At 40.8% G+C, this 25,778-nt stretch overlaps 1 protein-coding gene across 4 annotated transcripts; it reads right to left on the bottom strand.

Annotated features, from left to right (window-relative positions):
* Positions 1-1,443: 1,443 nt before the first annotated feature.
* On the bottom strand, positions 1,444-25,603 carry rnf157 (ring finger protein 157). 4 transcript variants are annotated; one of them, XM_044336761.1, is made up of 20 exons: positions 25,030-25,602; positions 21,446-21,564; positions 19,305-19,393; positions 18,591-18,740; positions 17,425-17,542; positions 17,238-17,304; positions 17,098-17,141; positions 16,063-16,110; positions 15,820-15,891; positions 15,524-15,683; positions 14,916-15,028; positions 14,603-14,832; positions 13,915-14,017; positions 13,649-13,757; positions 11,638-11,855; positions 11,450-11,512; positions 11,311-11,359; positions 6,571-6,681; positions 5,492-5,526; positions 3,448-3,557 (listed from the first exon to the last, which is right to left on the bottom strand). In XM_044336761.1, exons 1-19 carry the CDS (start codon positions 25,115-25,117, stop codon positions 5,492-5,494), a joined length of 1,986 nt encoding a protein of 661 aa, XP_044192696.1. In that variant the 5' UTR covers positions 25,118-25,602; the 3' UTR covers positions 3,448-3,557. The 4 variants fall into 4 exon arrangements, with proteins under 4 accessions (XP_044192694.1, XP_044192695.1, XP_044192696.1 ...); XM_044336759.1 differs by lacking the exon at positions 5,492-5,526 and having other exon boundaries at positions 1,444-3,557; XM_044336762.1 differs by lacking the exon at positions 6,571-6,681.
* Positions 25,604-25,778: the final 175 nt, after the last annotated feature.

Raw genomic sequence — 25,778 nt, 5'->3', positions numbered from 1 at the left:
TTATTATAAAAATATAGATTGTAAGTAAGTACTTTAAGTATACTATGACTACTCCAAATTCAAGGTGGGCACCCAAGATTAGTATCAACAACTCTGACCAAATGTGAAATTTGGTCACAATCTCCCTTTCTGTAGCTGATCTTTGACCTTTTGGATATAAAATATTGTCACTTCATCATTTTATCCTATTTATACATTTGTGTGAAACTCTGTCATAATTAACGTTTGAATTCTTGAGTTACCGCCAAAAATGTGTTTCGTGAGGTCACAGTACACTTTGACCTTTGACCACCAAAATCTCATCAGTTCATCTTGAGTCCAAGTGGATGTTTGTGCCAAATTTGATTCCCTCAAGGCGTTGAAATATCATGTTCACAAGAATGGGGCGGACAGACAACCCAAAAATATAAAGCCTCGGACCACGGCGGTCACCTGCCTGGAGGCATAAAAAGTGAACTTTTATTGATGCGTGTATGTTACAAGCAAACCTACTTATTACCTTGAACTGGAACAAACAGCAAAGCCGAACACTGGAAACAAAATAAACAAATAAACAAACAAACAAAATAATTTCCAGACTGAGAGGCAAACTGAGTGTCTATAAAATTTGGACACCATTTATCTAAGATACAGTGATCTTCTCAGGCATGTTGCGGCGTACTTAGACACCCAGCAGACACAGAGCGATGTTAGCATTCATTTGAAGTCAGGTTTCTGGTCGCCTGATGAATTTAAGTCAAACGTTTACTCTCGTTTTATCTGTTTCTCTCAACTCTCTGATGTTTTGCTGTCTTCTTCAGCTGGCAGTGAAGTTATGGCCATAAACTGCTCTGTAAATCTGAGGGGAACTGCAGAGGGTTCATTAATACAAGTGACATTTTCCATATTACACACTGTCAATTGATCGATTGTTAACATAAATATATTGATAAGTGCAGCTTTAAATTAAAATATAATGGGTTTTTTTTTCAGTTTTGCTTAGCTTTGTTTAGTGTTTTTCCTTTCTGGGTTTATTTCTTGGCTTTGTTTCGCTTTCTTTCTTTTTGAATTAAAATTTTATAGCGAGAAATAAACATCAGGGAGAAAATTAAGAAAATGGAAAGTAAGAGGCTTGTCAGATTTTGCTGCTTGTATGCTGATTGAAGATATGTGGTGGAAAATGGCATATATACTGTATAATCAAACATTTTAACAGAATGTTGGAAGGGTGCTGATTTCCAGCCCTGAGAAGTTATTTTTACTGATAACAAAAAATTATAAACTAAGCTCTCTGATGGGAAAACGCTGCATACCAGAGTTTAAAAAAAGATTATTTAATGCTGTGAGGAAAGTTTCAGACAAGTTGACCATGTTAGGAAACCAAAAACATGACCCTGCTGTGATTTATGAATGCCCCTTCTGTTTAAATCAACAGCGAATCACTCAAGAGTCAAACCCGACAGGTTAGTTGCAAAAACTTTATTGTCCGTTTGATGTTTTCTTTGACATTTTCGCTCATAATTCTAGAAAAGTGGGGTCTTACGGATTCAGGACCCATTCCTTTGATATCATACTGCAACCGGGTGCCAGAGAACAGCTTCATCTACACATTCGGACTGTGATCACATGACTGTATGCAGCTTGGATATAGTAGTGCATTACTCTTGACCTCAGCAGTTCGGTCAAGGGAATAGGGTGCCAGCAACCGATATATAACACTACAGAAGGATATGGTACCACTTCAGGTGTGTGCAGTGATCCATCATCAAGTATTCTACAGGAGGGTGCAGGCTGACCTAGACTAACATGCTTACTCGACTATCGCCTCATGCACCGCAAAGTGTGTTGTCTAGGAAACAGCTAATAGTGCATTAAATGTTGATATCGTCCCTTTTTCAGTTTTATTCGCTATGTGAACGCGCGCATGTGTGTGTGTGTGTGTGTGTGTATGTGTGTAAACCTTTAGGAATATTTCACATATTTTTCATCCACATTCTAATAAACAACACAGTGTTTTGCAACAAATTAAAACACAGAAACAGAGAACACCAACAACAGGTGAGCTATACATTAAAGTTATACAAAAACCAAAACAACTAAAAAGTTTCACAGACGAGGAGAAAAGGGCTCGTCAGGATGATGATAATAATAACGGGGGGGGGGGAGGATATGAGGATGAACAAAATGCCAGCTAAATCACACGTTTAGGTTTTCATATTCACTGTATGTTTTCTCACAAAAACGTCCCTTTACAACGGTGAAATTAAAATAACAAATAACAATTAAAACAGGTTGAATTAGCTAAATCTGTGACTGTAACAGGCCAGTGCAAACAGTCTTTGTTTGGACTGCAAAGGAGCGTCTACCTGCAGGAGAAGAAGAGGGCGTCTTTATTGCTTGGTGGTACTTGTTCATTTCCAGTTGCACTACGATAATACTGACATGCTAAGATGGAGCTGCAGAAGGAGAGGATGGCATGATGGGTAAAACAGGGGGAGCCAATGTGTGTTTAGGGTTCAAAGTTCATGTTTAATTCCAGTTTAGGTGATAGCTTAAATGTCCTGTACATTCCCCTTCTTTGAGTTCCACGTTCATCGTCCTACATTCTGTGTTACGTGTCTTTTTGTTTCGTTTTTCAGTCCGTTCCTGTTTCATTTCGGGCCGCCGTTTCTCGGCTCATCCTCCCCGCTTCCCCCCCCTGGCTTCACATTCAGCGGAGGTTGTCGAGTGAAGGTCGTGGCGGGGAAATGGAGAGGAAAACGTCAGCAGAAGTCGAAAAAAGCTGCATGCGAAAAAGTCTGAGACTGGAGCTCCCTGATCCGAAGGAGAGTTCGGTAAGGTAGTCCGGTGTGAGCTGACTTTTTATATAGTGACCACTCATTCAACATACAGTATATAACAGAGAAGAAGAAGTACATTAGTAATAAATCCGATTGCCGATCACAGTAGCCCCTGACTGTTTGGCTGGTAAGAGAGGAGAGGAAAGTAGAGGAGGAGGAGCAGCATGTATTTTTCTAAAGATAGTGTCACAATACAGAGCTCTCATTGGTTAGACCTACAGGTAATAAATAATAACGTAGCAGTAGGCTAATCATTCCCACATCGAGTTAGGTCACAAACAAACAAAAAAGAAACTTCTGTGAGATAAAAGTGCACAGATGACAGCGAGGTGATGCCGCTCTGTTCCTCTTCCCTCCTCGTTCTACTCGAGAGGAGTTTCAGCGCCAGCGACGACAATCATGTTCAGTCCGGGGGAGATGTTTAGACAGGTGGAGGAGGGGGTTCCCTGTTCAGCGAGTATCAGCGAGTATCAGCGGTATCCAGTGACGCAGCACTATGGCAGGGTAAGAAGAGCTGGACGGATACGTTTAAGTTTGTGTGTAAGTGTGTGTGTGTGTGTGTGTGTGTTTGCGATTGTGTGTGAACGTGTTACACAATGAGTGGTCCGCGGCGAGGATGTTTAGGACTCTGGCCGTCCCTGTTCTCTGCCCCCTGCTCCTCCAGGTTAATATTGCTGGTGGAGGTGTGGTGGGGGAGGGGCTCCAAAACAGGCCTGTAGCCCCCGAGGTACATCAGACCTGAAAACAAGAGAAGAAGACAGAGAGAGAGAGAGAGAGAAAGAAACAGAAGTTTATTCTTTAAAAATGTCACCAAGAGGAAATTTACCTGCGCAACGTCATGTCAGAAACAACAAGAAGCAGCTACAGGAAAGCAATAAATCAATAAATTATATTAGATTATATTATTAGAGTCTGTCCACCAGAGTAGTGACATCCTGCTCTCTACATTTCTTGGTCACAAGAAAAAAAAAATCTAATCTTTATATCTTTAAAAAATAAAAAAAATAAAAATCTAAGGGAACCTTATCAAAAAATACATATTTATGTTACAGGTTGTGTAAAGAAAATAAATACCTGCCAATATATCATTATCGAATTTAAATCTCGTTAAAGAATATCAGAATCAGCCACAAAAAAATCCTGCATCAGTCGAGCTATAAGCTGATTAACTTTTATCAGAAAATTAATCAGCAACTATTTTGATGATTGATTAATCGTTGAAGTTATTTCTCAAATAAAAATGCCAAACATTCCCTTGTCGAGCAACTCAATAGTGACAATTTGCTGCATTTTTTTGTCTAATATGATTGTTAACTGAACGTCTTTGCGTTTGTCAGACAAAACAAGAAATTTTCAAGATGTCACTTATACACTAAACAATGAATGCATTGATTAGGTGCAGCCTTTATTAATTTTTCTAATTGTTTTCAATGAGCGTCAGACAGGATGGATCTGTACGATGTTGCAGATGTGCAGTGCTTCATTTCAGCGGAAAACAGAGCAGAATGATAATTTTTTTGCCTTCACTCTCCTTGTTTCACATCTACAACATGACTCTAAAAGCAACATGTTTGTTCCTGCTGCTTTAAGTTTGTCATCATGAAAGACCACCTGTTATGATTGTCAGGTGTCAAGTCTCTTGTAAGGTCACAGCAGGAATTTAAGGATTTTCTCGAAAGATTTAAGTAACACGTAGTCTGGAATTACTCGAACGCGGCTATGGCTGCATCGTACTACCACACTTCGAGGCTTCATTTTACCCCGGTGGTAAAAGCGAGTGCCCCTCTGGTATGACCTCAGGACCTGCAACTGGAACAGCTGCTGCTTTTTAATTTCTGCCTCTTAACTCCGTCCTCTGTCCTGACTCTCTGAGATGAATGTTACTGTTTTCAGCTCGATTTGGGACAAAGTCAGATATGACTACATCTCCGGTTATCACTCTACTACAGATAAATCTTCAATACGATACAATAATCCTGTTTATTGCAATAACCAGCTATGACCACGAAGCACAGCCGGTGAAGGTGTGACTCTACATTGAGACATTAGATAGAATATATCAATAATACAAGTATTTGACTGATTTAATCACCAAGAACATCATTTCTTTAGCGAAGAATCTTATTGACTGAATAATCATATATATATATATATATAATATTCTGATCGTTTTGACTACGCAGATTGCAGATTTGATTGCTTTGATAGTTTTTGTGTGATTTAACAAGCACTCCTGGCCTGTAATAAAACCCTCACCATCTCTAAATGTTGGTGAATAACAACCAGAAACAATCCAACTCTCAGGGCATAACATTCATTATTGATCGTTTTAAATCTCGACCAGGGAAAATGTGAATAATGGATAAAATCAGTGTTGAAAGCTCAGCTACTGTGCAACTGGAAAAGTGTGATAAAATATATATCAAGGTAGATTCTGGGTGATTGGGAAAAGATAAATACCACAGCAGTCAGTGATGGCTAAATCAGTAAAAGGCTACTAAATTATACTATATTTTGTAGAAAAAAAGGAGGTGTAATCTAAAATAACAATAAATCATGCTACACAGCTAATATGAGCAGTTAGACAAAGAAAGGGATTGTTACGGTGCATAAAGGATAAAAGGAAACTACAATATGTGACCCTGATCTACCATCTAACCATAACACCATACCTAGTCCTCAATGTGCACTGGGCACGACTCCTCATCTGTCCATCCGAAAGAAGGCGAAAGAAGGAAAAGAGACAAAGGAAAGAAGAAAAAGAGAGAAAGGAAGAAGGAAGGAGGATGTCCAGGAAAAGACAGCAGAAGATGCGAAGAATGGCGGAGGCGGGAAAAAAAGGAGAGAAACAAGAGAGATAACAGAACACTTTTACGACACACAAAGAGAAACCATGTCACAACATCCACCATAAAAGACCGAAGGAGTGATGTGGGTTCAAGGGGATGAAGGGAGGTGGGGGAGGAGGGGGGGGGGGTCAGGGTTTCGGGAGGAGGGAGGTGAGGTGGAGCTACGAGAATGATGCAGAGCTAAAGGTTGTGAAGGAAATTTGTCGCCTTTACGCTAAATTAAATACATTTAAAAACACAGTTAAACACCTTTGGCTCTCATCACAGTGAACCACCAAGCGCTACGAGGCGGGGGAGGAGGATTTGGGGGGGAGGACAGGAGGGATCATGAAGGGGGGGGTGTGAGGATGAGTTGCAGATGTTTGGCAAAGCGGCTCGGAGCTGGCAGACGCTGAACATGAACTTCAACTGGTCGAGACTCTTTTACTCTCTCGCGCTCACACACACAGACAGAAAACACACAGCATGCAAGACACACTCGTCAGATAACACACACACACACACACACACACACACTCACACACACACACACACACACCAACACTCACACACCAGGGCTCCAGCTGAGGAGGGGAGAGGAGGGAGAGAGTGCACAGCTAACCAGTACTGAAAAAGCGATGAAGCACCACAACACCAAAGGATAGTGATGAAGAGAAGAAGGAAGGCTCCAGATATCTTCATGCTGGGAAAAGATGCTACAACACCTCCTCTCTGATTACTCACTAATAATGTGCTTCTCTTGTTTCTTTCTAGCTCATCATGTCTTTCTCCTTAATTTGTCTGACTGATAACTCATGCACTGCTTCCTCGTCTTCCTCACTTTTCTCTCCTCCCCCTCTCCAAACACTCTCATGCCCGGTCCTCAGCTCTCATCGGTCCATGTTCGAGAGGGTGCCACTCACCGGCGAATCGGCTGTTGGGAGCCTGCTCATTATCCAACCCCAAAGAGGGTGTGTCACAGAGGGCGACGCCCTGATTGTTATTGGCCAACTCTGGACACCTGCTCCGCCCACCTGCAAGCGAGGGCAAAGGTCAAACAAGAGCAGCCACGCACAGCAGGGAGGGAGTGGGACGGACGGGCAGGGGGGGGGAGGGAGGTAGGGAGGTAGGGAGGGAGGGAAGGATGCTGTCAGAGGTGGAGGGGTGAGGCTGGCCATGCTGGAAGGATAATAATAATAAAATATTTCTGCATCAGAACAATGTGAGTTTAATGTGAACAAGAGGTTTAAAGGACACAAACGTTTGGGCTCAGCGACACAGACGTCATCAGCTCATCAGAACAGCTTTTTTCTTTTTTTATTTACTGCATCTGAAAAAAGTATTTTTACCTTATTCCCTTATTCAGATTGTCTGCATGTGTGTATTTATGTATTTTTTCTGTTTCTTTTTCATTTTGTCCTTGTAAAACACTTTGTAATCTCTGGTTTTTATGTAAGCTGTATAAATAAACTTCATTATTATTATCATTATCATTATTATCACCGTTTTTTTGGACTATAGCTTCATAAATAATCATTTTAAAGTTTAAAAATAGAAGATCCTCCAAAACTTCACTCTCAGAGGAGAAAAGCTCTGGATAGACAAACTGAATGCATTGATCCTTCCTGAACCCTTAGTGTCTCTAAATTGATCTGATTGATCTTAAACTGTCTTTTGGATGCTGCTTTTTACACTAAACTGAAAATTAAATCATAGATGTCATCAGTTTTTCACCCATTTTATTTATTTCTGTTCATTTTTTTCAACATTTTAGTCATTTATATATAAAAAACTTAATTTTTCAGTTAATTACTTTTTTTCTTTACTTATTTTATGTTTTTTTTTGTTTTTTTTTCAATTTTTGGTCTTTATCTTCTTTGTATCTTTACAAGACGAGGTTTCACATTGAAACACAGATTTGTCAAATAAAAACAATTACAATGAGACTTTTTCATGTTTTTAATTATCATTTGAGTGCCACTTTGTCTTCCTAAATCTTTTTTGAGGAAAACACATCAGCCACAGTTTTGCCTCCTTTGTGGGTTATTTTCCCAGAAAATCATTTTGTTACTTTAAGAAATGTGCTGTGTAAGCAGTTTTTTAATAGTTAAAGGTATCTGTGGAGTTTGTCTGAGTGGGTCCCTGATTTGTTTGTATCATACATGGACACACAGACAAAGGTGATGCAAAAACAATTTCCCTCAAAATATTTCAAACTATTTCACTGATCAACAGCAAACGTAGACATTAAAAATGCACATATAAAATATTTAAAAATTCAGCTTTGCAGATGTTTTAGGAAGAAAGAAATGCCTTTAGCATGTTTATCAGACCTTAAACATAAACACAAACGTCAACTCTACAGAGCACCTTTAATTTTCGTTACTTTTTAGATTTTCAGTTATTTTGTGCTTTCTCTGGAAACAAAACCAGTCACACACCAATTCTTGAGAGAATTAATAAAAGCAGTAGAAGTAGTTAATAGTTAAATTAACAGATTAGATATTTTATGGTGTATTTTGGGTTTTTTGCTAAATTTTAGTCACTTATACAAAACCACCAGACATCTGCCATTTTATTTTAAAGCCACTTGTTATCATATTCTCAATGTATTAGCTATCACTGAACACACTGGGGCAAATGATTGTCATTTTTTCTGCCTTTTCCAGCATGGCCAGATAATAAACACTGACATGTGTAACATGTGCAAGTGCCTGCATGCCTGCAGCAAGCCTGTGTGTGTGTGTGTGTGTGTACTAATGAGGAGGAATTGGCAAAGATGACTGAATGGTTGGCAGCTCAGCACAGAGACATAGACAGGGCACAAACAGAAGCTGTCTGGCAGCGCTGGTGCAGATGCACACACACGTGCGTGCAAACATACATCCTACAGTGCATGTGCACATTCACAGTCTGTCAGGCAGCACGGGTCCGCGTGTCTCCTAAAGAACTGAAAGGTCATTCAGTGAACTCACAGGTACTCAGAGATTGTTTCAGTCTGGCCCGAGGTGTCAGGACACACACACACACACACACACACACACACACACACACACACAGGTCACAGAGAAACTAAACTAATTTACATAAACATGTTTCAAACTGTCGTCTGATGAGAGGTGACCTTGTTATGTTTGCTTCAAGCCCTACTGTTCATTGGCTCACACTCACCGTACACCACAACGTCTTCTCTTTCACTGACTTCACTCTCACACACACACACACACACAGACACACACACACACAGACACACACACACACACACTCGCAGGGACATAAACAGCATTCGGTAGCAGTGCAGATGGAGCATGTTGAAGCTTTCACTTGATGATGCTGCGGTTAAAAAAGCAGTTGCGGATCGCAGAGCTTTGTGAGCAAAAAACATGTAAATGATACACCTCATACACATACAGTAGATACACTAACACACATACTGTACACACAAACATTTATGCAGAAGTGCAAATCATGCATATGCAAGTCATTAGCCTGGTGTGCAGTAGAACCTCATCTAAATGACACAGGATGCTTGTATGTGCTCGTTTCCTGTTGTGAGTGAACTGATTGATTGGAAACTGGACGATATTCATTACAAGTGACTCAATTACTGGCCATTAAATTCATCAATCAGGAAACACTGATTGCAAAATAGGAGAGGGAAATAAATAAATGTCACTGCCTGATCCATCTGCTGTGTAACTATTCAGGGGCTGGATGCTCTTTTTTTTTTTTTCTTCCAAAACAAGTCTAGTTTCACTCAGAGAAAAACTTGACTGTGTGATGAACAACATATCCAGGCTGTGGAGTTAATGCCTGGCTTTACAGTAATGTGATTACAGTACTTACAAGTGCTGTAAAAGATCACTATTCAAAATTCAGTTATTACATTACACTTACTAAGCTTGTTTGCTGTGTTTCTGAGAGTTTGATGGAGGGTCGATATCAGTTTCTTTTCAGCAGAGACTCTGGTGGGGAACGTGAGAGCTTGTAGCCGAGGCCGGAGGTGATGGAGGATTAGACTCCGGTGACTCCAAAGTTGTCTTATTTACATGTTGTGTGTTACTGAGAGGCCTACATTAGAAGATAGTTTCACAAGTCTGGTGCGCGAATGAACATTGAAGCAGGTTTTTTCCTGCTGTAATCATTCCTCCTGTTCCTGCAATGAGGTCAAATCATAGCCCGATATCAAGGAGCAGAACTTCTGCACACTTGAGATAGACAGGTGGGTCGGAGAAGACCACGGGCTCCTGTACACTGTCTTCTGTGCTTGCGATTAGAGATTTATTGGGAACAACGGTTAGGTTGTTTGAGTGTTATATGGAATAACCTGATGAAGGTCTGTGTACCGAAACGTTGTTCCCAATAAATCTCCTCTAATTGCAAGCACAGAAGACAGTGTGCGTTCTTTGTTCTATTATAGCTCAATATCACAAATCACAAATGTCTCGGGGCTTTACAGTCTGTACGGCATAAAACATCCTCGATGCAGAAAAGGAGGAGCTGGGCTGAATAACAAACGAGTAATGTAATAGATTACATTTGCTTTTAAGTAATAAGTGAAGAAGTGTAATGACTTTTTCAGTATGTAATGAGTAATTGATCACATTCTCTGGAAAGAAAAGCCTTGTGAGAATGAATAGAAGTAGATAATAGTCAGATTAACAGATTACATATTTTGTGTGATATTTTTGATGAATTTTAGCCATTTATACAAAACCCCCAGACTTTTAGGTATTTAGTTTTAAAGTTGCTAAATGTTCTTATACTCTCAATTTCTCACAACTTTGCTATTATGAGGCTCATCTGATTACTACGATAAAAAACGCGGGGCGCGGAGAGCTGCAGAAGGGTGCAGCGGTTGTGTCCTCCACATGCAGACAAAGAGAAAGCTGCATTTCTTGGCCTCATTCGGAGGAGACTTTGAAATAAACGGGGCGGTCTTGTTGTTACGATGTATGAATCTGTAGAAATACAGATTTTGGAGGATCCAGGCCCTGAGCTGATACACAGCCTGAGGTAGTTCATGTTTCTGTCTCACTTTTCACAAACTCAGTCAGGCAGAAGTTATTTTCTAAAGTACAACATTACAGTTTTTGCATGTTTCATATGTTTGAATGAAAATCTGAGCAGATGCTTCTTGCTGCAGAGAGATTTTTTTGATCTCTAAACCAGACTGCAGAGGGACAATCTGGGATCAATAATGGGTCGACCACATACGACAAGTGTATCACTTCAAAACAGCCTGATCAGAGCAAAGTGAGTAAATATTCACTTCATCTTTTTATTGAAATCAGTTAAAAGCCCAGCCGTCACTGTGAGGTAAAACAAGGTTCTAGTGCACACATATAGGAAGCCGTTCATTCACATAACTGCATGTTGTGGTGTTTCCAGCCAACGTTACGTGCATTTTGAAAGGGACTGCCCCATCTAGAGGACAAAACCTGACACAGGATCCCTTCATGTTTTATGGAGTGTCATAACTCAGCCATGATCCAAAAAGATTTACTGTCAGCAGCAGTATTTATCTATAAGTGATTATATTTTGCTCTAGCAGTTTGCACAAGTTTGTGTTAAGGGCTCTTTTTCACATGGCCTGAGAGCAACAGATGCAAAGGGAAGTGAGAGATCAGGGGTGAGAGGTGAGGGATGGTCACCATAGTTACCTTTCCCATTAGACGGGGAGGAGCAGTCCTCTTCAGTGACATCGTTTCCCTGGAGGAAAGAGGGGGAAAAAAAGGTTTGTAAGACTTCATTAAATATATAAAACGGGCATTAATCAAAACGTTCCCAGCAAATAGTCACCTCCGAGTCCTGCTCCTCTACAGCCACTGAGTAGTTTTGTTCCTTTGGCTCCTTGGAAAATTCCTGAATGAAAGGAAAAAGCGGAGACAGTTCAATCAGGTGATACATTTATGCTAAATTTCAACATCTTGTAACCGGTTTCTCCTCCATCCATCCATCCATCTATCCATCCATCCATCCGTCCTCACCCCGTCCTGTTGCGAGGGTCCTCTGCTCTCCATGGGGGCGTCCTGGTTCTCCTCCCCTTCTTCAGCGTCTCCCCCCTCGTCCCCCCCGTGCTCGCCTTCTGCCCCGGCCAGGTAGGACCCTGACATGGAGGACATGGTGTCAGTGCTGATGTGGGAGTGCTGCGAGTGGGACGAGGCCATGGACATCACTGACTGGGCCAGGCTGCTGCTCACTGGGTCTGGCAGACAGACGGAGACACACATCACGGTCCGGCTCGGGGGTCGGAGGATTTTTTTTATTAAGGTTGCCGGGTGATTTTGAGAAGAAAAAAAAGTGATCTCTGCTCTCAAAAAAGCAGAAAACTTAGAGAGAAGAAGAGCAAGTCATTTACAAAGTGTTTAAATGTTTCATTATGTTTCAGTAGAGGAGACTTCTCAGGTCTTTGCTACACAAGGATTAACTTTGCAGAAGAGGATAAACATGTTTGAACTAATTTTTTCAGTGAGCGTTTCTTTCCAGCTGGAATAAGTCCTCTCTTCTTGTTTTGTGCCAGAAAGCCATCTAGCAGATTTCCCATAAAATCTGATCCAGTGGCACCGATGTAAAATGAGCTGAGGTGGTACAGGATTATAATTTATTTATGTTCAAATTCTCCATGCGCCGCCTTCGACTCTTTGCTTTTAGCGTTCTGGCTACATTTCAGAGATACTGAACACCACTTTGAGGAAAGTGTTTTCTTAATCAGACATCTGGAAAAAAAAAAGGAGAAACAAACAGTATATGAAGTGCAGTCTGAATTTAAAGTTATTTAAGATAAACTACAAAAGAATGAACCCCATGCAGGGAAATTGTATCTTACACAGCGAGTACAAGAACATCTGCATCTGCATGAGCTCTTTTCAGACATGGAAAACGTGACGAGTGGTAGATTTTTGTCAGTCAGACAGAGGGGAGTTTTACATGAATGCTCCTTGCAGCTTTATTCAGACATGACGGGACATGTATGAAATGAGCAGAGAGTGATATTTGGCACCTGGTACGAATGAAGATGTGATATCTCTGCTGGAAAACTGTGATGAGTTGAAGAGTAATGACACAAAGGAAAAAAAAAAAAGCTGCGTCATTTTAAAATTCAGTTTGTCCATGAAGATTTAATTAAAGACCGTCGTCAGCAAGATGGACACTCGATCCCTCTTTCTTACTGATAAATCTATTATAAGAAGGTAAAGAATTCTGCTGCTTACCCTCTAAAGTCCGACAGTGCACAAGCATAGAATGACAAGATGTTAAATATGTTTCCTCACATGCTGTGTGTAAAGCGTTTGCAGGATATTCATGCATTTAACCACACAGCTGGCATGGATGGAAGTTGAAAATAAAGGGAGGAAGTGCTGGTCTGATTATTCTCATAACTGTTGGGTTTATTTCACCAATTTTTTCTGGTTGCATTCGAGGGGAACGATTATTTTTATAGACTGATCTGATATGAGAAGGATCTCCACGGCAACTTGAAAATAGCTCATTCAAAATGTTTTGTGCTTCATAAGAAGCATTAAAAGCATTAGAAGCATTTTATTTAATAAAGATTAAGAATTTCCCTTCAAGAGAAGAGACTTCGCTTTATAACATCCATTGTTGAAGAGCTGCAACGATTGATTGATGAATTCATTAGTTGCCAACAATTAAATTAATCGATTTATCGTTTCGAATCCTCTTTCAGGAAGAAAATTACCAAATTCTTTGATTCCAGCTTCTCAAGTGTGAATATTTTCTGGTGTATTTAGTCTTCTATGATACTAAACTGAATGTATTTGTTGTGGACTGTTGGTCGGAACAAAAATAGACATTTGAGGACGTCAGCTTGGGCTTCGGGAAACAGCAATCGACATTTTTCACCATTTTATAGACCAAACAACAATGGACAGATTAATTGATAATGAGAATAATCGTTAGTTGCAGCCCTACATTGTTTAGTGCTACTACAAATTTGTGTGTGTGTGTGTGTGTGTGTGTGTGTGTGTGTGTGTGCACCTTCAGGGGAAGTGATGGTGGAGGAGAGCGGGGTTCCGGTGCAGGATGACTGGTCGATGGCTCCAGACGAGGAGAGAGTCAGGTTCTCGCTGTCTGGAGTCACTCCGCACTGTAAAACAACGAGAGCAGCGATAAGAGAGGAGCTCACAACACCACGTAATCCTGCAAACACACACACACCAACATACACATCCACAGCCTTTCACACACACACACACACACACACACACACAAACACACAAACACACACACACACACAAACACACCTCCTGCTGATCCACAGCGAGTTTGTGGCGACAGGCCTCTGATTCACTGCAAGACTTCTCATCCTCCTCCTCAGGAAGCACAGAGGAATTCTGGGAAAGTGACCTAAAATAAACAACAATAATAGACTCGCTTAGGACAAAAACAACCAAAATGGGTTTGATGTACAAGTAAATAATGATAGAAAATGAGAATAATAAAAAAACATAATAGTTTTTTTAATTCCTACTTTTCAAAAAAAAACCAAAAAACAAAAAACCCATGAATTTACAAGTGTTTATCTTGATTTTCTTTTCCAGAATATTTAAAATCAGATGTAAAATAACACAAATGACTCGGCTTATTTTGAGTGCAAATAATATAAACATCTGATATATGTTTAATTACTTGATGGACATAATCAGCAGCTTATTTTCTCCCCATGTAAATTGTGTTTTCTTGCAGTAGAACACTAATTTTAGATGCATGGGGGGCATGAAATACAGGTGGAAAACAGATTTAAACCTATTTTTAAACTCTCAAAAATAATTCTCAGCATTAGTTTGAACCTGACTGAAGTCCCAAAACGCTCCATTGATTTTCAAACACATTCTCATGATTTTACGATTACATCCTTCCTGCTATTCCACGCAGCAAAAGGGAGAATTTCCTGTCACCAATACTTGGCTTAGGCCTAACAGGCGGACTCACTTCGAACCACTCTTCTTGAGTTTGAGTCCCTGACTGGAGTTGGAGTGGTCTAGAGGGGAGGGGGAGCGGGCCGGTGCCGGGTGGGGGTCACTGCTGTAAGGAGGCAGCGCTCCGGAGACGTGGCTGGGACCCGAGTGGAGAGGAGGAGCCACCGAGGAGGTGTTGAGGGGGCCGTTCAGCGCTTCCAGGAGAGACACCGCCTCGTAGCCTGGAGGGATGTGCTCCGACGCCTGCGGACAAGGACACACCGGGAGCGTGAGTTTATTGAGACTGAGGATGCGTGATTATGTCGGATATGTTCTATATGTCGTACCGAGTGTTCCTCTGAGTCAGACGTCTGGGAGGTGATGACGGGGTTAAAGCTGGTAGGCGACAAAGGACTGAGTTTCTTCCGCATGGCTCGGATCTGCAGCAGAGCTCTGAACGCTGAGAGAGAAACAAGAAGTTGATGATGACATGTGTCAGATAATTGCACTGACAATGACTTTTACACTTTCTGAGAAAAACTGATATATTTGAGGCTAAAAAAAAAGCTGGGAGGAAATTAAGCTAATTTCAAAAACACCGTCCATATTAGGGAAACAAAAGTCTAAAACTTTAAAATACAGGAAATCTGTTTCATCAGCATTACCGCAAACAAATTGGCATCATAATATTTTTCAATTTTGTGATATATTCATTAAAATTACAGATATAAAGTAGCCCCGCCACACCAGGAAGTATTTTCTGCTTCTGAACTTGAACACTGCTTGAAGAGAGGATAGTTTTGGATTGGGCAAGCGTGTCTTCATCCTGCAAGAGGAACGCTATATCCTCAGTAAATATCCCCTTCTGTGTAGAAAACAGTCGGTTCTTAGGATGCAGCTTTTGTCAGTTTTACTAATCTGTTTTTAATGAGTAGAAACCACTTCTCAAACTCACGCAGTCTGCAGATGGGGCAGCAGTTGGCCTGGTAGCGCAGAGTGTCTGCACAGGCATTGCAGAGACACAGGTGTCTGCACGGCAGGATGAGTGTGTCCCGCACGTCCGACAAACACACCACACACTCCGCGCTGTTGTCGCTGATCTCGTCGTCGGCAACCTGTAGTTGAAAAAAAACAAACAAAAAAAAACGTCGAAACATTAGAAAGAAAGAGAATTTTCGAGCTACACGACAGCAGCTACGCATTGATGTCACTTCTGATGCGTTCAAAGAGGAGCAGCCGTCTCTCGTTTACCTTTGATTCTTGGCTGTTGTATTTGTTCTCGATCCCATAGATCTCCTGCAGTAGATAACTCACTCCATCCACCTGGGAAAAAGGAACATGTTGAAGAATGAAGCAAGCAGGTCTCGTAAGTCAGGCGTAATATTCAAAGGGAAAATAAAGCTTTGGTTTATCTTTTGTCTTTTTAAAAAGCATAAAAAATGTAACACAAAAGGAGGAAGGAAGGGAGGAGAGAGGAGAAGCAGGCGTATTCACCACTTGTTTCTGCTTCAGAGGCTTCACACAGTAGCTCCCATCCATGTGCTGCCAAGGAAAGCAACAGTAATTACGTTATATAAAACATCCTCTTTGCATGTATCCTGGATTCACACACACACCTAAAGCATATACGTTTTCAGGCAGTGGAGGCCTTGCTGAAGGAATAATCGTCAGTTCATAACTGCAGCACATTTTGTTAGGCCAACATATTAAATCATTACACTAATATGTAACATTTTGATGTAATACAGTGATTTGTCTGAGATTTTCTGAGCTCAAACGTCAAAAAACTAATGATATTTTCTCAAATTTTCTCAAAAATATCTTAAAAAATCTTAAAAAAGCTGCAGTTGTAATCTCCAAAACATTATAACTTCATTAACTCTAAAGGTTTTTTGTAAAAATGTTTTATTTGATTTACCCCACAACACCAAGGTAATCAATACAGTATGTGTCGTTATTGTGCTGGTGATTCTCTACACATTCATGTTGCAAACTCAAGAGAGAATAATCAAGTATAAAGTCCTTTCTTAAACAAAAATGCCAAAACATGCTGATTCTAGCTCCTCAAAATGTGACGATTTGCTGTTTTCTCTGTTTTTAGTCATTTCATATTGAATATTTCTGGGATTTAAGCGTTTGGTCGAAGCAAAAAAGCAAACTGAAGACGTCACCTTGGGGAAACTGTGATGGACGTTAGTCTGTTTTGGTTTTATTCTGTCACAAAACTAACCGACACATAACACACTCTTCCACATATGAACCAAGATGACTAACAAACAAAAACACACAGATTCAAACCATAAACACAAAACAAACTGAATACATCATTTTTCATTATTTTCTGACATTTTATAACTAAAGGATTAGGAAAGTTTGATAATGAAAGTAATCACAGCTTTATTACAATACAGCATTATAATAATAGCAGTAAATATTTACACTGTTATCATGTGGTTGCATGTGACATCCTGGTATCTGCTGTAAAACACCAAAATCCACACCGACTCTAATAAAAAGCTTCATTCTTACCTTTTCAAATGTCGCCAGCAGAATATGAGAGTGTCCCAAATGTTCTGTGGATATAAAAACAGCAAACTTCACTTAAAACTCTGCAGCTCTACTCTCACATCGGACCATCGGCGTGATAAACAGACGCTAACTCAACTCACCTTCCCCCTCGTCGACCACGGCCTGCACCACCATGGGGAAGATCTCCTTGTCCATATCAAACAGCAGCTGAGGAGAAAAGAAGGGGAGAGAGGTGTTGTAGATATCTATCTGTTCTGCGTTCCTCACAAGAGAACAGCCTCATACGGAACCGCGTCTCAGCGTTCGGCCTACAGACGGGTGGCGTACCTCCTCGTCGGCCCACTCGCTGAGGTTGACGGTGTGTGAGGGCAGGCAGAACTGCTGGCAAACTCCCCTCTTGAAGTGCACCGTCTCAGACTGCAGAGAGCTGTCCTGGGGCAGGTAGCTGCAGGAAAAATGCGGATACAGTCCATCAGTGCACGCAGCTGCACGGAATACATGATATGAGCGCACGATAGATCTGTCAGCTCAGGTATCAGGCAGTACTTGATCGTACCTGCAGCAGTCTGTGGGAGATTCATTGTCTAATTATAATTTATTTCAGTCATGACAGGCTTTTTCTGTTTAAATGTGGCATTTTCTGTGCAGTGACAGATGATTCTGTGTGAGCTGGAGCAACATTTGCTTGTCTACCCTGATTTGAAGACAAAGTTAGGAACATAAAGGCCTCTTATCTGGATAGAAATAAGCTCACAGCAGCTATTTATGCAAGAAATGCAAATACAAGACATACTGTATGTATATAATATACTTATGAAAGCAGAGTGTCCGCATGAATATTTATGGAAACATATTTCTCTTCCATACCAGCCTGTATGTCTATAAATGATATAGCAGATGTCCCTCGTTTTTCTAGCGATGCACCAATTTGACCTTTTCTCTCCTGATCCGATACCGGTGCTCTCTTTTTCCCCCACATTTAAAATCTGTAAACTTCACTGCTTGTGACTGATTGGGATCATTTTTTAATGTAAGGTAACATAAGGCCAGAGAGTCATCTGCCTTCTGTGCCTGCAGAAATACTGAATTTTATACGACACTGATGAGATTCTTCATCTATTTAATGTGGATCAGTCACGTCTGACCGATAACCAAACTGTCAGTATCTGCCCTGATATCCATCTGTTGGATCAGATCCCTGCATCCCTACTTTTCACTTGAGCGTGAGAGTCAGTATCTCACAGTAAAGTGCTCGAGGATGTATCTCCAGTAGACGCATCGTCAGCGCAAAAACATTTGTTCTTCTGTCCACTCATCTCGCACAATTGCAGACTCTCAGCGTCACAAGACATACTAATAAAGCTTTGAAAGTCTTTTTGAGGACTCTTCAGTGTAATTTTACTGATGGAAACTAGATGATAGGTATTATAACGAAATGGAAAGTATAGACCAATACAGGAAAAAGCAAAGTAAAGCTGAAATGTTCCACTTACACCGGCACTCCGTTGTGAAACTCCTCTATGGCCTGGTAGTAGATGGTGATGGCCACCTGCGTGTCAGCATCAAAGGTGAACTCTACGTTGTAGCAGGACCTGTTCTTACCCGCCGCCTCGTCACCCGGCAGCTTCAGGTCCTCGCTGCATCTATGGGTGGCGGAGAGAGTTGAAGGAAGGGCAGAAGACATGATTAGGGTGTAAACCCGTCGATGATCTAAACTCCATTTAGTCGTGTTTGAGTCATGGTTATAAAACAGGAATTAAATGTAATTATATTCAACTTAAGGCTTCAATAATCATACAAGAATGATCTGAAACAGTGGATTATTTATTGTTAGAAGCTATGTGATGTCACGTAATGACAATATGTCAATAATTAACAGAAATATCTTAAAAACTTGGGATCACTTTACATATTTTTTTTTGTTTGAAATGTTTTTCTTTTTTTGTGTGTGTTTGTCTTGTGAGACTTTGTGCTTTTATTTTTAGCTGGTATTTTGTAATTGGATGTTTTATGTAACACTTGACTGTGTTTTGTTTTCTTGACTACGCCTGAAGAAAAAAAAAAAAAAAAACATGCATGATTTGACGCCATCCCTTGAATTAGCTGCTGTGGCTTGTTCCCTAAAAATAGCTGAGAGGACATAAAATTAGACAACAGTGGTGTAATGAGAGGTTGTGTATGTGTTCAGGTGGATAACAGGAGCGTACCGAACAAGCCGCAGCGTGTCCTTACGGATGTTTATAAGGCTTCGTAACGTCTTTACTGGTTCCTGAGGTGGAGGGGCTGCGTAAGGGAACTGAAAACAAAACAAAACAAAACATATTATAGATGTAAAATACATGTTATGATACTGAAGAGTAGCCGCATTCAGCTTCACTCAACCGCCCCGACATTCCTCTGGTTACCACAGAGGAGTCAGACTAGCACGATGACCGCAGCCGCTCCTGGTTCAACCTCAACACAGAAAGTGTTTCGATTTGTCAGCACGGATCTCGCCGGTGCTGACAAGTGCTGAGCCGGAGAGAAAAATCTGCTCGGATTATGTCTTTCCAGGGACGAGGCTGACACTTCAGAAGACAGCTCTCGGCACATTTCTGCACACACAGGGACCGCAGGGGTGTAAAACAGTCCAGGGTCAAACAAAGTCTCTCTTTCTTTCAGGCTGGTTTCAAGGATCTGATGGGTGAGGTTTACTGCATCAGGGGAATTTTGATAGTGCCAAGTCACAGATAAGGATGTGAAATATCTAGACTTTCTGCTTTTCTGCAGTGGCCGACCTTTCAAAATAAAATCAAACATTAACAAACCCCGCTGTAAAACCGACACGCAACCTTTCAACTCGAAGCCTCACGTCTCAGCGCTCTCTTTTGTTGTGTGTTTGAAGGCCAGAAGTTGCTGACTGTGCGTAAGGAGAGCTGAGGTGGTTTGAGGATCAGTGAAGGAGAAACATGCAGGATGTGGTCAGATACCTCCGCACTACAACCCCTCATCTGTGCGTGTGTTTGTGTGTGCTGTGAATGGCACCATATTCAGTACTATTACACACATCTGGGCTCAGCGGGGAGTCACGCCTGTAAACCACACAAACAAACACACACACACACGGAGTAGCAGATGCTGAAAAGAGCCATTCATTAGGAATCTCACGGGCAACAGTGTAGGTCTTGAAACTTATTAGAAATCACGAAACATCAGAGCAGCCACCCAGAGACACTGAAACACTCTGTACTTCCTCTCACAGGCTCAGACTAAACTGAAAAAGGTTCGACTGTTTTCCCTTTTTCAAATAAATGTGAGAGGAGTGTTTATATAAGGCTCTATTCAATAATAAATTGAACAGAAGGGCTTATGAAACTGAAAAAGCAATTTCAAAAAACAGCCCAACGCTTCTGGCAGGAGTTTCAGAAAAAAAAAAAATCACTAAATATAGCCCGTCCATTATCATATTTGTCGAGCGGTGCAGGAGACCGAGAACACAACAACTGCGGCCGGGTTTATGATTCCGCAGCACCATCTGCTTAGAAACCACCAAACATTATATAATGCTGGTAAAGCTTCAGACACACATACCGAAAAGAAAAAAAAAAAAAATCACCAGCTGAATTCTGTGCCCACAAGAGGATTATAAACACCCACATAATCGGGAGAAAAACTGCACTCCTAATTTTAGCCCCAGTCTAGACAGAAACAGCAGTGTGACTGAGATTAGCGCACAGAGAGATGCAAACGAGTCTCTCCATTATCACCCGGCTGAGCTTCGCTTTTCAAATTCTCTTTTTTTTTCGACTTTAACTCCCCTCCAAACTCTTCCCTTACGTCTGTGTCGAATTCTCTCTCTCTCTCTCTCTCTCCTCTCGGGGCTCGGGCTCTTTTTGATCTGCAGCTCTCATAAGTTTAACCTTCAGCTTCACAATTCGGGAATGAACGAACGCTCCCGAGCGAACCCCCCCGTCGCTTATCAGCCTCTCTCTCTCTCTGTATCGGGGAGCTGGCAGACTGTCATTTCATTTTTTAATTAGTTTGACAGGATGAGACGTTGGAATAAATTTCAATCAGTGACAGTCTGAAAGCCTGTTAATCGCCGCTGCAGGAGTCACGGCTGCAGAGATGCAGCAGCTTCTGTTTAATGACAAAGAGGCCTTTTAATGCTGAAATTCAATCAGCCGATCAACACTAAATTAATCAGCGACTGTCGAGTCAGCTATTAAGCAAAAAAAAAATAAAAATGCTGTTTTGCTTGATTTGCTGCTTTTCTTTGTTTTGTATCATCATAAACTGAATATATTTGTGTTTTGGAAACAATTCCCTGAGCTCTGGGAAATTATTATGAATGTGTGAGAATACCTACCGCTACTGGTCTGGTCCCCAGGAAGTTAAGGTCTGTGTTTTCCCCGAACAGGTAACCTTCAGGATGGGTGGAGTCAAACTTCTCTCCCCCCATGATGAAATGGCTGGCGAAGTAACTCCCTGCACACAAAAGAAAACTCACTTTGAAAGATGGAAAAACTGAAAAATGCATCACACCGTCAGCTGAGATTATAAAAGACTTTAGAGATGAGCACGATGTGTCTGAGCCGTAGCCGTGAATCATTTTGTGCTTTATAAAGCTGGTTTCAATGTCAGTGAAGGTTGTTACTTTTATATTCTGTTTTAAAGACTTAAATCCATAAGATATGTTGATCATCTTTGTTTTGAGAGAACATTTATCATATTTTGTCCATTGCTCTGTGTCTTTAGCTTTCAAGACTTCATGTTTTTCTTAAAATAAAACAAATTCCACCATTAGAAATGACTTTTTCTTCCTGAAATAATACAGAACAAGAATATAAAAACTTGATTCTGGTTGATTTTCATTCGCCTGGTTAAAGAGCCTGAAATCGCTGCTCTCATCTCTGATTTCTTCAGCTGTCCAAACAGAAAACATAACAGCAATTTAGTCTGATTGTCGGGGTTAGATTTGTATTATTTTTATAGGAATGTTGAATAATTATAAACTGGTGAAATTCTCTCAGTCTGTTTTTCATGGGTATAAGATTTTAGGGGCTCGAATAACAAACAAAATGAACGCTTAAAAACTGAGATTTCTCGCTGTGCGACAGTCTTTTTTTTTTTTTTTGCTGTGTTGCAACACCCACCCATCTGGCACTTCAGTGGCATGAAACATTTACAACTCCCTTTAATATTTGAACCGTTTAACTGGCACTGTCATCCACAGAGACCCAAAAAAAGCCCCAAACTGCTAGATCTCAAACATTAAACACAACAACTAGTGAGCTTTACAGATGCACAAAATATCCCTGTGATCCTTGTAAGACTTGTAAGAAATGATGGGAAAAATGTAGATTTGTTTTTTTCTTTTCTTATTTCAAGAAGACAAATTAAACCCTACAAAGGACTGGAGAGGTCATTGTTGGCCTGCGGCTCGTCCACCTGTTTACTGCAACTTTAGGTTGGTGACAACAAGACTAAATAGACGTTCTGCTTTTTAATCACAGGTTGGGCTAATATCATAAGACTGTAATGGTGGTTCACAGTCTTTAAATAACATGCTGGACGGTCAAGTCATGTATCTGCTGATAGGACATCTAGTCTGGATCTGAATCAGGTCCTGTCTTGTTTCATGCGTATTAATGCAGGAGAAAAGGACAAAGGGTTTGGATGCTCTGACCTGTAGAAAAATCCATAACAGTACAAATCATGAGCTAAAAAAAGCCCCGATGACGACACTCCCTCTCTCTCTCTCTCTCTCTCTCTCTCTCTCTCTGCCTTCATTGCTTTATTATTATTTACAGAAGGTAGGAGAGGTGAGCTGGGCCGAGGCTTTGTCACCAGATCCCGCAGACAGGAACTGGGGCTGACAGATCGGTTTCACCTGCAGCCGCTGCCACCACCTCCCCTGCCCCTCCCACCACCAGCACCAGCACCAGCACCAGCACCGGCACCAGCACCACTCCTTCAGGCTGCAACCAGCACTGTTATATCACAAATTCATACAGCCTGTGACGAATTCAGCCAAAGTGCAGTGAGACAGGCGCTAATGGCAAGTCAGCACTTGTTCTTCCTTTCTCTCCTTTCTTTAGGACATAGTAACACTATAAATCTAAGATATTATTGTAATATCAGTATATAGCCTAACACATCACATCTCAATATAATAAAACTATTCCCCGATTCAGTTTGAGATCTCATTTTGTGAGAGGCTTTAATTTATTTTATGCCACTGCTCACAGTAGAATTGAAAAGCAACGGCATTATTTTTGACGTTAATATTGGATTACGGCTAAACCCCGGTAGGGCTCTGAACATTGTGCTGTAATCAGAAAATGTCACATGGAGGAACATTAACAAGACAGATTCAAAACACACACACAAACACACAGGTCAGTTTGGGGTCCAAAGGACAGTCAGGTGAGTTGGGTTGAAGAGAGCAGGGCTGGGTGTTGTTTGACAGTTTGTGATTGTGGTGCCAAATACTTTGCATAAACAAGAACATAAATTAAATAATATATAATACAAAATTTAGAGCTGCAATGATTAGTCATTTGATAGAAAATTAATCATCCACTATTTTCAAAATCGATAAATCATTTTTCAAGAAAAAAAATCAAAATTCTCAGATTCTAGCTTCTAAAATGTGAATATTTTCTGCTTTCTTTAGTCTTCTATGATAAAAAAAATCTATATCTTTGGGTTGTGGACTGGTGGTCGGGACAAAAGAAGACATATGAAGACGTCATCTCGGGCTTTGGGAGACATAAATTGATATTTCTTACAATTTTCTGACATTTCATAGGTCAAACAACTAATCAGATAATCAGTAAAATAACTGATAATGAAAATAATTGTTAGTTGCAGCCCCTAAAAAAATGAACAAAATTAAGACTTTAGTAAGGTAATAACTCATCAAAGAATCAGTAAATAGGATTAAACATCTGAAAAAGTATTCTGTGCTAGGTGGGTTTTAATACTGAAGGAGTGCTGAGACGTCTATTTGACTTTAAATTCAAGCTGCAACATAAAATGAATCAACAATTCATTCATTTACTCAGCAAAAATGCCAAACCCTCAACATTTACAGCCTCTAAAATATGAGGATTTGCTGCTTTTTTTAAAAAAAAATTCATATCATTGTAAATTGAATCTCTTTGGGTTTTGGACCGTTGTCACCTTGGATTGGAAAGTGCCTTTTTTCACTATTTTCTGACATTTTATTGACTAATCAATGAATCATTTAATGTAAAAAATGATCACCAGATTACTTGAAAGTGACAATAATTACTGCAGTCCTACTTAAAATCAAAACCTCATCTAGACTGACTGAACACAACCATAACTTCCACAGATTAAAGCATCTCTACTGCTGATGGTGATGTTGCTCTTTTTATTTCCATGTCCAGATCCCTGAAAGACTGCTTACAGCTGCAATCCCACTTCTGTCTCCCATACAAATTAAATAAAAGAAAATATACGGTTTAACATATATAAATATGTTAGATGGATAATCAGTAGGATTCAAAATACAGAAGTAAAGTGGTAATATGTCCCTGTGTGTTGCTGCCATGGGTTTTATCCCTCCATGTAATGCTGCAGTGCTAGAAATAAATTATAATAAATTATCAAAAAAAAACAAAACAATCATGAAGTAGAGAGAATTAGGAAGGTATACTGTGAATATGTTAAAAGACAAATTAAGTAGAAAGGTGTTTGTGATAAATCATGAAGCATGGATCCTCTCTCTGTCTCTCCACAGGTAGCTCCAGGTTAGAGGCTGAAATGCCCCTACAGGCCTGTCAGCAACAAGGTATGATGGTGATGGATTTGCTGGTGATGCCTAGGCTAGTTTCCAATGCGTGTACAGCCTAAAAAAAAATACACAATCTGCGAATAAAACTGAGAGCATTCAATCAGTCTGACCTGTTGTTGGTGACTTACCAGATTTCGGTGGATAACGGTACACCGAATTGGACGGAATGTCCACTTCTTCCACGCCTATATTCTGCCTGCTTGTTAAAGCTCCCATTTCCAGTCAAATAAAGACCATACGGATTAACGGGCATAACACTTCAGGTTCGCTTTGTTCGCGGCGTCTCGTCACTCCCTATCATTTAATCCAGTTCGTGCTGCCCTGTCCATTTCTGTCGGGTCCGAGCCCCGCCGTGAATGTGACCGTCCCGGGGATTAACGGTTGTTCTCTGGCTGCTTATCTCCTCCCCGGTGCAGCTCGTTTTTTAAGGCTGAAAACAGCCGTTAATGACAGAGGAGCGCTCTCATGGTGCGCCGCATTCGCACAATCGAGCAAAAAAAAAAAAAAAGGAAAGCGAAATCTCCGCGCCCCGGCTTTTTTTTTTTTTTTACTTTACCGAGGCACAAAACGGTGATGTTCCCGTCGACATAATAATAACCGGCCCCCCTGGCTGAGTGTTGATCGTGTATCCTCCCGGTGCTTTTCGTTGCTGGATCCTGTCAGAGAGGTCGGTGGCTCCCCATGACGTCAGCCAGGCACAAATCCGGACCGTGTGTGTGTTTTTTTTTTTTTTTTTTGCGCAGTCCTCCTCTCTCCGGCAGCAGCTACCGACCCGCTTTATAACGTGACCTTCCGCCACCGACTGCAGTGCAGAGAGGACGGCCACACCGAGCCCTAAAACAACATCACCCTCCACACATGAAGCCAGTAGAGGCTC

This window comes from Thunnus albacares, chromosome 20 (assembly GCF_914725855.1).
Source record: "Thunnus albacares chromosome 20, fThuAlb1.1, whole genome shotgun sequence".
In the NCBI taxonomy this organism is placed as follows: domain Eukaryota; kingdom Metazoa; phylum Chordata; class Actinopteri; order Scombriformes; family Scombridae; genus Thunnus; species Thunnus albacares.
The sequence above is the reverse complement of the archived record's forward strand: the minus strand, read 5'-3'. Positions and strand labels throughout refer to the sequence as shown.

Bases quoted from the DNA above. Each gene is read 5' to 3' on its own strand.
- rnf157 (XM_044336759.1), bottom strand. From the start codon at position 25,117: ATGGGAGCTTTAACAAGCAGGCAGAATATAGGCGTGGAAGAAGTGGAC. The intron at 19,394-21,445 runs GTAGGTATTCTC...TTTTGTTTTCAG, and splicing joins TGGGGACCAGACCAGTAGCG to TTCCCTTACGCAGCCCCTCC. The intron at 11,856-13,648 runs GTGCACACACAC...TCTGTCTGCCAG, and splicing joins CACCATCACTTCCCCTGAAG to ACCCAGTGAGCAGCAGCCTG.